We start from the raw sequence: 14,802 nt of genomic DNA, 5'->3' as shown, positions 1-14,802 counted from the left end.
TTGGATGGAATAGTACATCCAATGGCAGAACCCCCGCTTTGATGTGGGTTCCGGCACGGAGTCCGCATCAAATCCGGGACATGTCAGCTGTTTTAAATGATGTAAAGGGGTTTTCCCATAAACAAAAGTTCATTTTAATCAAAAGATCTTGGACTAAAATTTAAAATGTTCCTGTGCTGAGATAATCTTATAAATGTGTCCCTGCTGTGTACTGTGTAATGGCTGTGTCTGACTGTGCAGGAACATGGTCTGATCATACCACAACTCCCGGGCAGAGGAGGGGAGCAAGACTATACAGACAGGACAGCATGGGATCACAGGCTATTCTTTCTTTGTAGTATAAACATTATTTTAAAGAAAAACAACAACAAAAAACAGGGAAACTGTTTACCTCACAAATAGAATCAGTTGTGATCCCGTGCTGTAATGTCTGTATAGTCTTTTGCTTCCTCTCCTGCCCAGGAGCTGTGGTATGATCAGACAATGTTCCTGTACAGTCAGACACGGCCATTACACAGCACACAGCAGGGGCACATTTATAAGATTATCTCAACACAGGAACGTTTTATTTAAATACATCCAATTGGGGAAATTATTATTCTAAGATTTGTTGATTTTTAAAGTTAACTTTTGTTCTTGGAAAGACCCCTTTTAAGGCTCTCAACTAAGACTGGTTATTGCCTTTTAAAAGTTAAAAACAAAAATGTCATTAATTAGTAGATTGTGAGCCCTCGCGGGCAGGGTCCCCTCTCCTCCTGTACCTGTTGTGACGTGTATTGTTCAAGATTATTGTACTTTATTTTTATTATGTATACCCCTCCTCACATGTAAGGCGCCATGGAATAAATGGCGCTATAATAATAAATAATAATAATAATAGTGAGTCACAAGCTTGTGATGAGCCTAAATCTGCATCCGGCATCCTTATTAATCTGTGGTTTATGCATTGGACCTGGCAGTCTCACTTTCACTATATGTGCTAGTCCTACATTCTTGCAGAAAAGATCCTTTACTGTTTGTAGCTGGCAAGTGATAGACCGTTACATATTCTCCATCGCGTTCTTTTGCTGCATACTTGCAGTGTTTGCTAATTTATTTTTTCCAGCTATTTGAGCAATTAACCCCTTACTGACCTCGGACGGGATAGTACGTCCGATGTCCGCTCCCCTGCTTTGATGCAGGGCTCCGCGGTGAGCCCTCATCAAAGCCGGGACATGTCAGCTGTTTTGAACAGCTGACATGTGCCCGCAATAGCGGCGGGTGAAATCGCGATTCACCCGCCGCTATTAACTAGTTAAATGCCGCTGTCAAACGCAGACAGCGGCATTTAACTACCGCATCCGGCCGGGCGGCCGGAAATGACGTCATCGCTGACCCCCGTCACATGATCGGAGGTCGGCGATGCTTGTATATTGTAACCATAGAGGTCCTTGAGACCTCTATGGTTACTGATCGCCGGTAGCTGTGAGCGCCACCCTGTGGTCGGCGCTCACAGCACACCTGCATTTCTGCTGCATAGCAGCGAACATCAGATCGCTGCTATATAGCAGAGGCGATCGTGCTGTGCCTGCTTCTAGCCTCCCATGGAGGCTATTGAAGCATGGCAAAAGGTTTTTAAAAAAAGTTTTTAAAAAATGTGAAAAAAAAAAAAAATGTAAAAGTTTAAATCACCCCCCCCCCCCTTTCGCCCCAATCAAAATAAATAAATAAAAAAAAATCAAACCTACACATATTTGGTATCGCCACGTTCAGAATCGCCCGATCTATCAGTAAAAAAAATGCATTAACCTGATCGCTAAATGGCGTAACGAGAAAAAAAATCGAAACGCCAGAATTACGTTTTTTTGGTCGCCGCGACATTGCATTAAAATGCAATAACGGGCAATCAAAAGAACGTATCTGCACCAAATTGGAATCATTAAAAACGCCAGCTCGGCACGCAAAAAAATAAGCCCTCAACCGACACCAGATCACGAAAAATGGAGACGCTGCGAGTATTGGAAAATGGCGCAAATTTTATTTATTTTTTTTTTTTTAGCAAAGTTTGGAATTTTTTTTTCACCATTTAGGTAAAAAATAACCTAGTCATGTTAGGAGTCTATGAACTCGTAATGGCCTGGAGAATCATAATGGCAGGTCAGTTTTAGCATTTAGTGAACCTAGCAAAAAAGCCAAGCAAAAAACAAGTGTGGGATTGCACTTTTTTTGCAATTTCACCGCACTTGGAATTTTTTTCTCGTTTTTTCTAGTACATGATATGGTAAAACCAATGATGTCGTTCAAAAGTACAACTCGTCCCGCAAAAAATAAGCCCTCACATGGCCAAATTGGCGGAAAAATAAAAAAGTTATGGCTCTGGGAAGGAGGGGAGTGAAAAACGAATACGGAAAAACGAAAAATCCCAAGGTCATGAAGGGGTTAATAAGATCAAAGGATATTTTTAGTCTACATCAAACGCTTTGGTTAGGCTATGGGAATATCGGGATATAGCCAGGACTCTGATAGTGTTCCTCAGTCTAGAATTTAATTAGTGCCAGTTAATGTTGAAATGTTTTGTTTAAAAGAAAAAAAAAGCTGTTTTTTTTTTTCTTTTAACCCCTTCATGACCTTGCCCTTTTCCGTTTTTGCGTTCTCATTTTTCACTCCCCTCCTTCCCAGAGTCATAACTTTTTTTTTTTTTTTTTTTCAGTCAATATGGCCATGTGAGGGCTTGTTTTTGCAGGACAAGTTGCACTTTTGAACGACATCATTGGTTTTAGCATGTCGTGTACTAGAAAACAGGAAAAAAAAATCCAAGTGCGGTGAAATTGCAAATAAATTGCAATCCCACACTTGTTTTTTGTTTGGCTTTTTTGCTAGGTTCACTAAATGCTAAAACTGACCTGCCAATATGATTCTCCAGGTCAGTATGAGGTCATAGACACCAAACCAAACATGTCTAAGTTACGTTTTAGCTAAGTGGTATTTTGTGTACTATTCCAAGCTTCGTAATACAGAAGAGTTGATGATCTCTACATTTTGGTGTTCTTTCACTGCTCGTTTTGGCTTGCAAGTACAAATGCTAAATACCAATCAGAATACTACCATGTGAAATGGACTTTACTTTGATAACTTGTACTTACGTTCCATCCCTTTGTTTAATTATCACCTATCAGACCTAATGGAGTGACTATCCTACATGCATCCCATTGCTCAGTTTATTCTCTGTGGGACTGCTGGAGATGGCTGAGAATGAAGTGATGGTGCATGCTGGAATATTGCTCCTTTCTAACAGGGCACGCAAGAACCCTGTTCTCCGAATTGGAGAGGGACCCAAATGTGGGACCCCGAGCATGCAGAAAATGTATCTTATCCTGTGGAAAGGTAATAATTTCCATTTATAGTCCAATGCAGCCTGAAGCTTGATGTGCTGTTCCTATATTTAGTAGATTTCCTAAGATCTTTCCTGTAACATTGTAAGAGGAGAATATCTTATCTCTCTTGTGTTTTTGACCCCTATTGTTCTATCTAATTTTGTTTGTGTTTGTGTTAGATTCTCCTTGAGCCTTTGCAGGTTACTTTGATGTTATCCTCTTTGCAGGTTTTTTTTTTCAGTTTTTGGACTTTGAAGGTTGTATTTTGTTTTGCAAGTGAAAACCCATCCAAAGCAAAGCAGTTTTCTTTTCTATACAATCCCTAACTTCAAAGACTCAATACTTTTTTTCCACTCTTGGCATCCTTGGTGATTTAAAAGGAGAATTGATCATCCTTTTTCTGATCAGTGTCCTTTACCATTTAATTGGACAAACATTTCACTAAGTAGTTGGCTTTTGTCATTTAAGGCGTTTGAAGTTTGATATCCAATCCTTACTGTGCTTGAATGAAATAAGCTTTTTAAAATGGGGGCTTCACACCTGCTTTAAGATAAGATTCCCTACTTTATGTTCTTATTAAGCCTACTTGTGTAGCTTGAGCTGTAGAATGGAGAACACCAACGTAGGATAGTACTTGTAATCAAACCCTATTTCATGTCCTTTGGGGTTGCCTTTAGATTGTATAGTCTTAGCCATCTTATTTCTTGGAACAGTGGCCTTAGGGTGCATTTAAACTGTCCAACCCACAATAACTGCTGATCAGCCACATAGCAGCCCATTGTTTGTCGTTAAATAACTTGTTTAGGCGGGCCGACCACACTTTCATGCACACAAAGATCATTCATTTTGATTGTGTGCATAGAATATTGTTCTCGGCAGCACATGTCCTCTTTACACATGATACTATTTTGACAAGAACTATTATTTTCAGCCAAGCTTAATTATTACTGGTTCATCAGATGATTGACAGCCAGTTTAGACCGGCCAACTTATCTTGGAAATGAGCTTTCCTGAGCGACCAGTGTAAAGGTACCGTCACATTAAGCGACGCTGCAGCGATATAGACAACGAGCCGATCACTGCAGCGTCGCTGTTTAGGTCGCTAGGAGACGTCAGACACCGGCAACAGCAGAACGATGCAGGAGCGATCCAGTGACGTACTTATCGTTCTTGCTGGTTGTTCGCTCCATGAAGAAACATTGCAGGCATTGTTGCTTTTGCTGTCAAACACAACGATACACGCCGATCTGACGACCAAATAAAGTTCTGGACTTCTAGCTCCGACCAGCGATATCACAGCGGGATCCAGATCGCTGCTGCGTGTCAAACACAACGAGATCGCTATCCAGGACGCTGCAACGTCACGGATCGCTATCGTTATCGTTGGAAAGTTGTTTAGTGTGAAGATACCTTAAGGGCACCATTTATTTTATCTTTGATTTCCCTAATAATCCTATTATCAATGTCCTGATTGCTAATTCTCCTGTGGCTAGACCTGTGTCCTTTTATAATAGTGCAGCTCCTTACAATATGCCCATTATTGAGCAGCCAGGATGCTACCTCTTTAGTCTGTTATCTTCATCTTGTTGGCAACATAGATGACTTCTTTATAAAGTCTTGTCTGTACTTAAGAGTGAATTTTCTAAAATATTCAGCCAAGGGCTATAAAATCATTCCGAAAACTTTGGTTCAGTACCACCTTAAAAATTTACTTTTAAGCACGTCTAGAAGTCAATGTCTTAATTTGTGCTTAACTTCCTTCAATCAACTGGGACATGGCACCAAGCATCAACAAGTCCATGGAGGCCAATCTCTTCCCAATGGCTTTGATGCATTTGTGTCCACCATATTCTGGACAGCCTTGAGATCCTATGAATGAACTGTTTGTACAGATGTGATTGTAGAGTGAAAAGTACAGGCCTATAAAATGGCTGTTGTAAACCGGGTCACCAGTTTTTGTGTAACTAAAGCTTAATCACTGTTCAGACTTTATAGAACGGTTTCTGCTCCTCATGGTCTTGGAGCTTGGCTTGCCGTTAAAGTAACATAGTTTGTAAAATATCCTAATCATCAAACTTAAAATGGTATTCTTCCAGAAGGCAAAGAAACCCTTGTGTGGCAGATGCTCTGAATGTCACCTGATTCTTACTCAAAAATAAGTCCTTCAGTCAATGACTCCTCTCAAACTATGTATGTAAAAGGTCTTTTCAAAAAGAAACTTAAACCTTCTAGGTTAACGAGCATATAAAATAAATAAATAAATATCATTGAAGATTACTCATCTGCACTGCTCTATTGAATAACCTTAGTCTGAGTGCTGTCCATTTTTGTCACGGACCAGACTTGGACCAAACATGCTGTCATGTGAACTTTTTCTTAAACAAAATTGAAACAAAATGTTGCTGATGATGTAGGATTGCCTACATTGGATATGTGCTCTGGTGTCCTGATAATCTGCTACAATGTATCGCTGCATAAAGCTTCAGCTGTCAAACATCACTCTGCAAAGTTTCTGCTGTGAATCCATGGAGAAATCTGCATGTAATGAGGAGGCTTTCCTGACCTCCGCTTCCCACAGCTTTTCCACTGTTAGTGAGCCGTATTATTTTGGCTTTTTCATTTCCATTTTCTTTCTTGACTACATTCAAAGTATTAAATGCCCATGTTCTAAAATGTAATGTACAATGGAGGAGGTGGGAAGAGACCACCAGCAACTGATCTGATGGTGGCCTGTCTGATTGCTTTACAACCTGCTGTTTGATATTCATGTGCTTCTACTGGAGAGTCATTGTAGGGCTCACCGGTCAGTCATATATTCTGCTCCTAAACAAGCAGGTGGTCCAGATGAACAATGGCAGCAGAATGTGCTACTATTACAGAGGAAGACAAAGGAGGTTTAATGGGACCTCGTGTGGGATCAAATACTGGGGTAGTGCTTACTCTGTTGAGACAGTTGTCCATTTTTTGGGGATGAGCTGGATAAGCTGGTGTTGAATGTGGTTCATGTCGTTTGTGAATGCTTTAACTTCTGATTTAAAAAACATGTTTCTGAACATTTTGGGGGTTAATATTGCTCAAAATGTTGCATAACTTATATTTAGAATCACATATTACAGTCCGTTTATTTTGTATAATGCTGATTAAAAGTGAAAATTTGTTTAGTTGTACCTCACAAATAGTTTAAGAAAGTCAAATAACTTGTGTGTTATGCTCGATAAGGGTATTAATCATTAATGCGGTGTGAACTCTGTTTAAATTGTGTGTACAGTAATATGCATAGTGTGATATGTGCACTAATATATTATGTATATTTGTATCATATATTCTATATACACTTTTACTATACACTCACACTGGGAAGAGGGTCTACTTGGACGTATACACATCTTTAGTTACGTGCTTATAGATAAATCCAGCAAGGGCTACATTACACAATATATGAATGAAAAGTTGAAGTCTGATCTTTACAATATTTGTAATATCTGGTCCCAGTGGTGAGGCCACATTACTGAATATAATGGATTTACCTTGTTTTTCAGTGAAAATACACAGATTCAATAGAAGCATGCCTAGACCAGACATTATTGAAGAGGAGCATATCCATTCATATAAACGTCACATCTTGCCAGGAATTGGATTTAGGTAACTTGTTTTATTTTTATTTCCTTGTTTTGCCTTGGTTATATACCACAGACCTATTCTACAGTGCAGTACTTAAAGGGAATCTGTCAGCAGGATTTTGCCACCTCATCTGAGTGATTCAGCTTCTTTGCCTACATCGAGCTGATGTATCACTTGTATTACCAGGTGCAGCCGTTCTGATTGTGTTTAGATTTTGCAATGAAGCAGAGCTGAGGAAGCTAACCCCGCCCAGACCACAGCTGACCCCGCCCACACCAGTTTCTGTATATACAATGTCCATAGACAGTGGGCTGCCTATCACAGAAGGGGCGTGTTGGACTAGCATAAGCTGTGCTGCTGTGTCCCAGCAATGATCAGCTTCTGCTGCTAAAACCATCATTACAAGCAAACAAAAGAAGGAGCTTGAGAAGAGACATTGCTGAAATCCTTGTTTTAGCCCCTACAGCATGCTGTCTACTGCGGACAGGTTTCCTTTAAACTGTCACCATTCACGATCAGTCCTTATTGATATGTTTTTAAAATGTGGGATGTGGACATAGTACTGTGACCGTCACAGGAATAAGATCGCTACAGTGACCATACTTTGCTCAATATTTTCTAGTTTTGTTTTGTTTGTTTTTTTTCCTTCTTCACTCATCCACACTTTACAGTCCTTGTAGATATTGTGGTTTCTGACCCCGCCATAGGTCCCCTGTCCTGAACGAATATTCTTCTCTATAAAGCTCTTAAGAGCCCTGTGACCAGTTTGTGCACAAGCAAAACGATATTCAATCTATGAAATGCAGATGTGTGAATTGTCCTCGGAATAACATGGCTTCTAATTTCCAGAAACGGCACTACTGTTATCCATGGGTTGTTTGGTACTGCAGCACAGGACCTCTGGCTAACAGTTGTGCTGTTTGCAGTATATGTATGTGTGTTTTTCCTGATGTTGTGTAGTAGAGATGACAGCTACAATGGACACTACACTTGTCATCTCTTTATATAAATTGCAAAATTATGCCAGTAAGGGTACAGTCACACAGTGGCATTTTCATCGCTACGACGGCACGATTCGTGACGTTGCAGCGTCGTATGATTATCGCTCCAGCGTCGTAGACTGCGGTCACACGTTGCAATACACGGCGCTGGAGCGATAATTTCATGACGTATTTGCGATGTAGAAGCCGTTGGTTACTGTGCGCACATCGTATACAACCTGTGTCACACGATGCAATCATGCCGCCACAGCGGGACACTAGACGACGAAAGAAAGTTTCAAACGATCTGCTACGACGTACGATTCTCAGCGGGGTTCCGGATCGCAGTAGCGTGTCAGACACAGCGATATCGTAACTATATCGCTAGAACGTCACGAATCGTGCCGTCGTAGCGATGAAAATGCCACTGTGTGACGGTACCCTAACTTTCCCACTGTTCTCAAACTCTTGCAAGGAAACGATACTGAGTGCCGTGCTGCATTCCTTGTTCACAGTAATGGCCATCAAAGCACAGAGGTCACCAAAGGGAATTGATAAAATCTCAGATTGGCCATAAAAGTCTAGTCACAACATATAGGTCTGTCACAAAGCCTTCCAACTGCTTCAGGATTTTTTTTTCTGCATTGTGTGCAATACAAAGAGGTCAAATGGCATCCTGAATCCCAAGCAGTTGGTACAAGTCAGGAGCAGTTAAAGGAAACATGTCAGCACATTTTTCATTCTTAAACAAATGCCATGTTACAGGGCTTCTAAATACCTTTACAGAAATGTCCGTGTGGAAATTGGCACCTTTACAAACGGGAAGAAACAGAGGTCTGAACCCCACTATTTCCAAGAGCTACGGTTGAAGCACATAACTTCATGCATGTCCACTCTTCTGTGTTTGTCCTTCACATGCCACACACTGAGCCAGGTGTCTTCCAATGAAGAGTGGACCAGTCAGCGCTGGAACTCTGCCTAGATGGACCCCATGATAAAAGGTGGAGGCATCACAAATGCAGAGTACTGATGAACACCAACCATCCATGGGGGAGAAGAGCATTTACTCAGGATTACACATGCACACTGATAAGGCCAGTATAAGGTGCTAGTCATACAAATATGTAGTGCACCATGCCAGCTTTACTGCCTACTGGTCATGCCCATAGTATTAGATCAGGATGGCTGCCCAGCACTCTTAATCCTCCTGGGATGCTTTATTAACAGGTTGTCTACTCTGGAGATGACAAAACATGGAAATAAAACAATCTGTGGAACAGGATCTGAAGGGAAAATTCCAAATTCTTTATTGTGCAGAATTCCAACCTGCCAGACTTGCAGAATAAAATCTGTGCTCCGTCCACGGAATAGTTTTGCTCTTTTGGCTTCCTCAAGAGTTTCAAGGACCCTTGGTAAAGTTGAAATGCAATACTGTCCGGGTGCCATCTTTTATTTTATTCTACGGTATTCTGGTTTAAATTTAGTAAGTGCAAGAAAGAAGCAGAAACTTTCTATTAAATTTGGTCCGTCCTTCTAAAGGTAGATTATGTACTATAGTGTATTTCTTGTGATTTTATGTCCTTTATCTACAGTATATCGCTTTTTATATTCTATAGGGAACGCTCCAGCCTAGAAGATGTGATTGAAAAGCAGGGAGACACAATTGAATATCTAAAGCAACACAACGCAGCTCTTAGCCAAAAGATTCTGTCTTTGCTACCCCAGCAAACATAGCAGCAGTGCAAAATAACGGAAGGACGAGGACTGCAATGCTGATAATGGCTAATGGTTCTTAATTACAATTTCGTTTATGGTTTACTATCGTAAAGTTGACTTTCAAGACTTATTAAAACTTATCTTCTGGCCTAGACCTCAATCTTATTGTGCGTTTTGAGGCTTCTGCCCCATGTAAGCGACAAGAATGTTCACCAATGTAACCAATTTTTCTCTTGCTTCATTGGCCATGTGTTCTCCATGGCTAAAGACAAACATGGCTACTGATCCCATAGTCATACATACCTGCATGCATACAGACATACATGTGAAAGATATGACAGCAGAATGAGACAACAAAAGCTTTGTTTCCAATTTGTAACCACGGGGGACAAGGAGTTGTAAAAGCCAAGCAGTGATATTTCTTACTAAGATTTTTGGATTATATTTGTCCAAAAATAAAAATTTTGCACTGCTTCAAAGGATATTCAAGCCCCCTGCACAGTTTTCTATTCATCCATATAAAATCATTCCCAAAATGTGGTTTATATTGATTGAATAGCTATTTCTTACTTTAAAGCAGCATACCAATGGTCAACTAATATTTCAATGGGTTCCGATTACAAAAAAAAAAACTGTTAATCTACTGCTAATGGGTTGTATGCAAAATTATTTATGTCCACTTTGCATTTATTTTATTTTCTACAGCACATTCAAATGATGGAAGTGTGAAAGAAGCCTTACTTAGTAAGATGCTGTGTAATTTCAGTTAATGTTAATGTTTTAGTCTTCTGACAAGAAGTTGAAATGAGCCTCCCGGCTGAAAAAAATTTTGTGACCTTTTTTTCATAAATTGTGTAGTTGGGTGTTTTGTGTGTGGTTTTTTTTTTTGTTTTTTTTTTCAGTTTAGGAATTGTATTGTTTGATTTTTATTTTTTTTTTGATTTTTTTTTTTAAATGTAATCAAGTCTAGTTTTGTTTTTTCACTGGTACATATAAATTGTTGTTCAACTGTGAAGCCCATGTAACTTTTTTTACTATGAAGTATAGTTACATTTTGTTTTACAGATTGTTAATGCAACTACTATTGCCTTCAATTTCTATGTTTGAAAAAACCGCATGTAGATAAAAGGAACAGATCACCGAGCTACATGTTCCATGGCACCGTAGAACTTGCTGACTGGTCTGCTTCCAGATCCACATTCAACATTTTAAGAAAATTATCTGTTTAGTAAAACAATATAGTGTAGTCACAAACTGATTATGCCCAAGAGGAATTTACAGTGGACTCTCAACGTGTAATTAAGCCTCCAAATTGGCTAAACACAAGCAAAGTTTGGCCTACACTCTGTAGATTTGACTGTACTATACTAGATTACCTTCTCATTTTTTATCTAATGTTTTTATTTGATTCTTTGTTAGTGATGAGCAGATGAGGTGTTATCCGAGCATACTCGGGTGCTGTTAGAGCACCTTCGGCGTGCTCTAATACTATGTCCGAGTTCCCGCTGCTGCATGTCTGGCAGCTGTTCGATAACCGCGTCACAGGCAGGCATTGCCTGTTTGTTAGGTAATCCCTGCATGTGTTGCGGTTGTCGAGCAGCCATGAGACATGCAGCCATGGCGACTCTATAGTATTAGAGCATGCCGAATATGCTATATTGGCACTCGAGCATGCTCTATCGCCTTTATAAGAGCACGCTCGCTCATCACTATTCTTTGTGTAAGTTTGGTTCTATCAGTACAATGCAAAATACTCACACTTAATTTACAAACTTTAGAAATCCTTCTTGAAAAAGTATTTTCTAAGTAATACATAAGTCTTTACTTTTAAATACAAGGGGTGAATGTTCCACATTTCATGAAAAAAAATAAAAAGGATTTGCTATGGGAAAACAAGAGCACCTCGCACACTGACATGTAGCACTGTTCATTTCCTTGCTGCCCACTAATGGGAGGAGATGAGCAGATTAACATATTGACAAAGTAATCAATGTAACTTTTATTTGCTCTTATATTTAGAAGTCCAGAAGGTGGTTCTTTAATATCCGTTTTCACTGTATGACCGTTGGACTGCCCACTGGACTTAAGTATAAAATAAGCAGGGATTTGAATGAATAAAAGTAATCTTGTTTCAAAACCATATCTGATCACATACTGGTGTATCCAGTGCTACCCAGAAACTAACTAAGCGGGTTGATGTATAATTGTGTGAAAAGCTTAGAGGGAATCTGTCAGTAGGACCAACCCTCTGGCATTTGTATGAGCATATACGTCATAGAATGATGAATAAAATGGTACCCTGATATCTGTGATCCAATGTCTTATTCCAGAGAAAGCCATGTTTCTCTTATATGTAAATGAGCCGGTCAGGACGGTTGGCCGGACACACTGTAGGCAGATTCTCATGCAGGTCAGAGATATTTAATGAGAGTTTTTCCAGTGTAAGACAAGTAACTAACACAGAACAGAACTTTGTATCCTTACAAACACATTTTCCGCAGCTCTCACAGCTCTGCTGTATTACAGCCCTCTGCCTGTGAGATGGAAGCTGGGAGGAACCTGCAGAAGTGTCGGGTATAATCACACACAGCTCTGCACTGAGATCAGGAGCGCAGAAAGCGACCATTACACTGGTAACTCTCCATTTAAAAACTGAAGGCAGATTCTCATACAGATCAGAGTCCAGTCCATAGTGCTGATCAGCTAATTTGCATATTGGAAAAAACGTGGATTTCTCTACAATAAGAAACTGGATCGCAGATATCAAGGTATCATGTTGTTCAGCTTCCTATGACCTATATGCTCATATAAATGGCAGAGGAATGATCCTACTGACATTACTTACCCTCCACCCCCATCCAATCCTATAGATAACTCCTACGTTGCTCCTCATGCTCAATAACATGCTGCCGGCAGATCATACAGAGACTGTGTAAATCTGCATTTCCTGCTGTATACTGAGCCGGCTCATATGCTACTTGGCAGTATATACATCATTGTGTATTGGTGTGATTGCATCTCCTGGCTGACTGAGCCAGTGGAAGGAGCAGGAGCTGTATATATATACTTGGATAGAAATTAAAACGTGCTTTCTATCTGTCCGTGATATTAAATATATTTGTTTTTTAAATGCCTATCTTGTTCCCATGGGCAGCAATGTTGTGAAAGCTGCTTGGATTTATGTGCCCTAAAATCATATTGCAGGGTAATTGACTAATCATGGTGTGTATTGTTGATTATGTTGAACCTACAGATATTCGGACTCCGATATGTCTCTAATATCTGTCAAATTTCCGTTTTCTTAATTCTAAAACTACTGAAGACTGTGAGATAGACATTTCTGTTGATCCTTGTGTGTTACTTTTTTACCATGTTTGAAATTCTTGTCTTATAGGATGTCCAGTTAAGTATTACAAAAAACCTGCTAATGTGGATTCTGTCCACGTATTAAAGCTGCAAAGTAAGATAAATTGCATTAAATGCGATGTCTTGCATTATAAAAATATCACTGCTTTCTTCCAGTCACTGTGCATACCGGTCCATAGTTTGCCTCTTGTAGAATACAGCATAGTGTTTAGAAGAAGAAAGCGGCCATGTTTTTCTAATCTTTGACTACCCCTTTAAATTGATGTTGGTCAATCTTATAAAGCATCTCAGGATTAAAGTTGAGTCTTCCTGAAGAAATTGACCACGGGTGTGAATGGCTGATCGACTTGTGCCCTAAGTGGGTGCATATTTGAGTGATCAAAGAGCTATGAAGATATTGGTCTTATTTTATTATCCGAGCTGAAATCCATTTCAATGCGATCGACAACCCGATGTTAGATGTCATTGACCTACAAAGTATGGCCTTTATTGGACATCCTATTTACAAATAGTTACTTTGTATTTTAGTGGAAGCGCAGTGCTTGTTTTGTACAACATAATTTTGTATTGCTACTATAGAACTGATTTATAAAATGTATTTTTGCACTGTATATTCCTGTTTTCCTTACAATACATTAACGTGTGTTTAATAAAGATTTTTGAAGTGTAATATTGACGTTTCCTGTAAATTTATTGAGGTATGAGTTCGGTGAAGGCTGTTGCTCTGTCATTAAACTATGCTGTGCTTTGGAAGGACAACATTGTAACTACGTATAGGGACCGTTCCGTCTTGCTGTCAGCCAAAATGTGACAAAACTTTGTCTCTTTTGTGTGTATTCAGTGGTCTCTAAGAGATTTATTAAGCTAAATTCGGACAGGGTGTTTTTTTCTTAATTTTTGCCATAAGTTTTTAATTAAGCCCTTGTATATATGTGCTTGAGAGAAGACCCTTTCTAAGGCTTGCCCATCAAGGGGATATGGCCTTACGAGTGAGTGTTGGTTAGCAGGAGAGGTATGGTTTACTGTGCATCAAAATTGTGGCACACATTTCTGACAAAGTAAGCCACTTAATAGGTGGGGTGAACTTGGGTTAGTCATATTTAACAAACCAAGTCTGGCACGTTTTTGAAGTGTGACAGTCCTCCCATCCGACACTCCCATACACAGGCGTGCTTCCTCCACTGAGCTCTTGTTTTCGCTACGAGAAAGCCATCGAAATCTGACATCTCTCCCCACCAACATTCAGCTGTCACTCCCATGCACAACGGATGGGTGTAACTGACAGACTAAAGTCGGATGAACCAAACATTACATGGTGACAGTACTATGGTGACATTAAAGGTGCATCTACTCTGAGCAATTATCAAGAATGAGCGGTCCTAAGAACACTTGTTGGGTGAAAAGATTTTTAAGGTCACTTAAAACTCATTGTTATTAGCAACACATTGGCCTTTGTAAGTAAGGACGTGTTGCCAGGAACAAAGATGTTTATATGATCCTTCTGTGAATAGAGCTAAATGTTCTGTGCGCATAGAAATGTGGCCGGCCTGTCTTTTTAACCCATTCACGACCTATGACATAAACTTTAAGTCAAAGGTTGTAAACCCCTATCCGACCATGACGTAAAAATTAGTCATGGCAATTGTGGGCCGGGAGCTCGGCATAAGTTAGAGCTGAGCTCCCACTGTCACGACCAGGAGCAGTGCCTGTACCGCCCCATGTTGTTTTACCCCCTAAATGCTTCGAACAATATCGATCACAACAAT

The 14,802-nt window shown here is 39.9% G+C and overlaps 1 protein-coding gene across 7 annotated transcripts in view; it reads left to right on the top strand.

Annotated features, from left to right (window-relative positions):
- The window catches only part of TMEM192 (transmembrane protein 192), a 90,037-nt gene extending 76,331 nt beyond the window's left edge, over positions 1-13,706 (top strand). For 3 of the 7 annotated variants that reach the window (XM_077279457.1, XM_077279453.1, XM_077279458.1), the window contains 2 exons: positions 6,893-6,995; positions 9,571-13,706. In XM_077279457.1, coding sequence (XP_077135572.1) covers positions 6,893-6,995; positions 9,571-9,688 — 221 coding nt within the window. In that variant the 3' untranslated portion in view covers positions 9,689-13,706. Of the gene's footprint in view, positions 1-6,892; positions 6,996-8,740 lie in introns of all 7 variants that reach the window. The other 4 variants (XM_077279455.1, XM_077279456.1, XM_077279454.1 and 1 more) reach the window with 3 other exon arrangements.
- Positions 13,707-14,802: the final 1,096 nt, after the last annotated feature.

Source organism: Ranitomeya variabilis, chromosome 1, assembly GCF_051348905.1.
Source record: "Ranitomeya variabilis isolate aRanVar5 chromosome 1, aRanVar5.hap1, whole genome shotgun sequence".
In the NCBI taxonomy this organism is placed as follows: Eukaryota; Metazoa; Chordata; class Amphibia; order Anura; family Dendrobatidae; genus Ranitomeya; species Ranitomeya variabilis.
The sequence above is the reverse complement of the archived record's forward strand: the minus strand, read 5'-3'. Positions and strand labels throughout refer to the sequence as shown.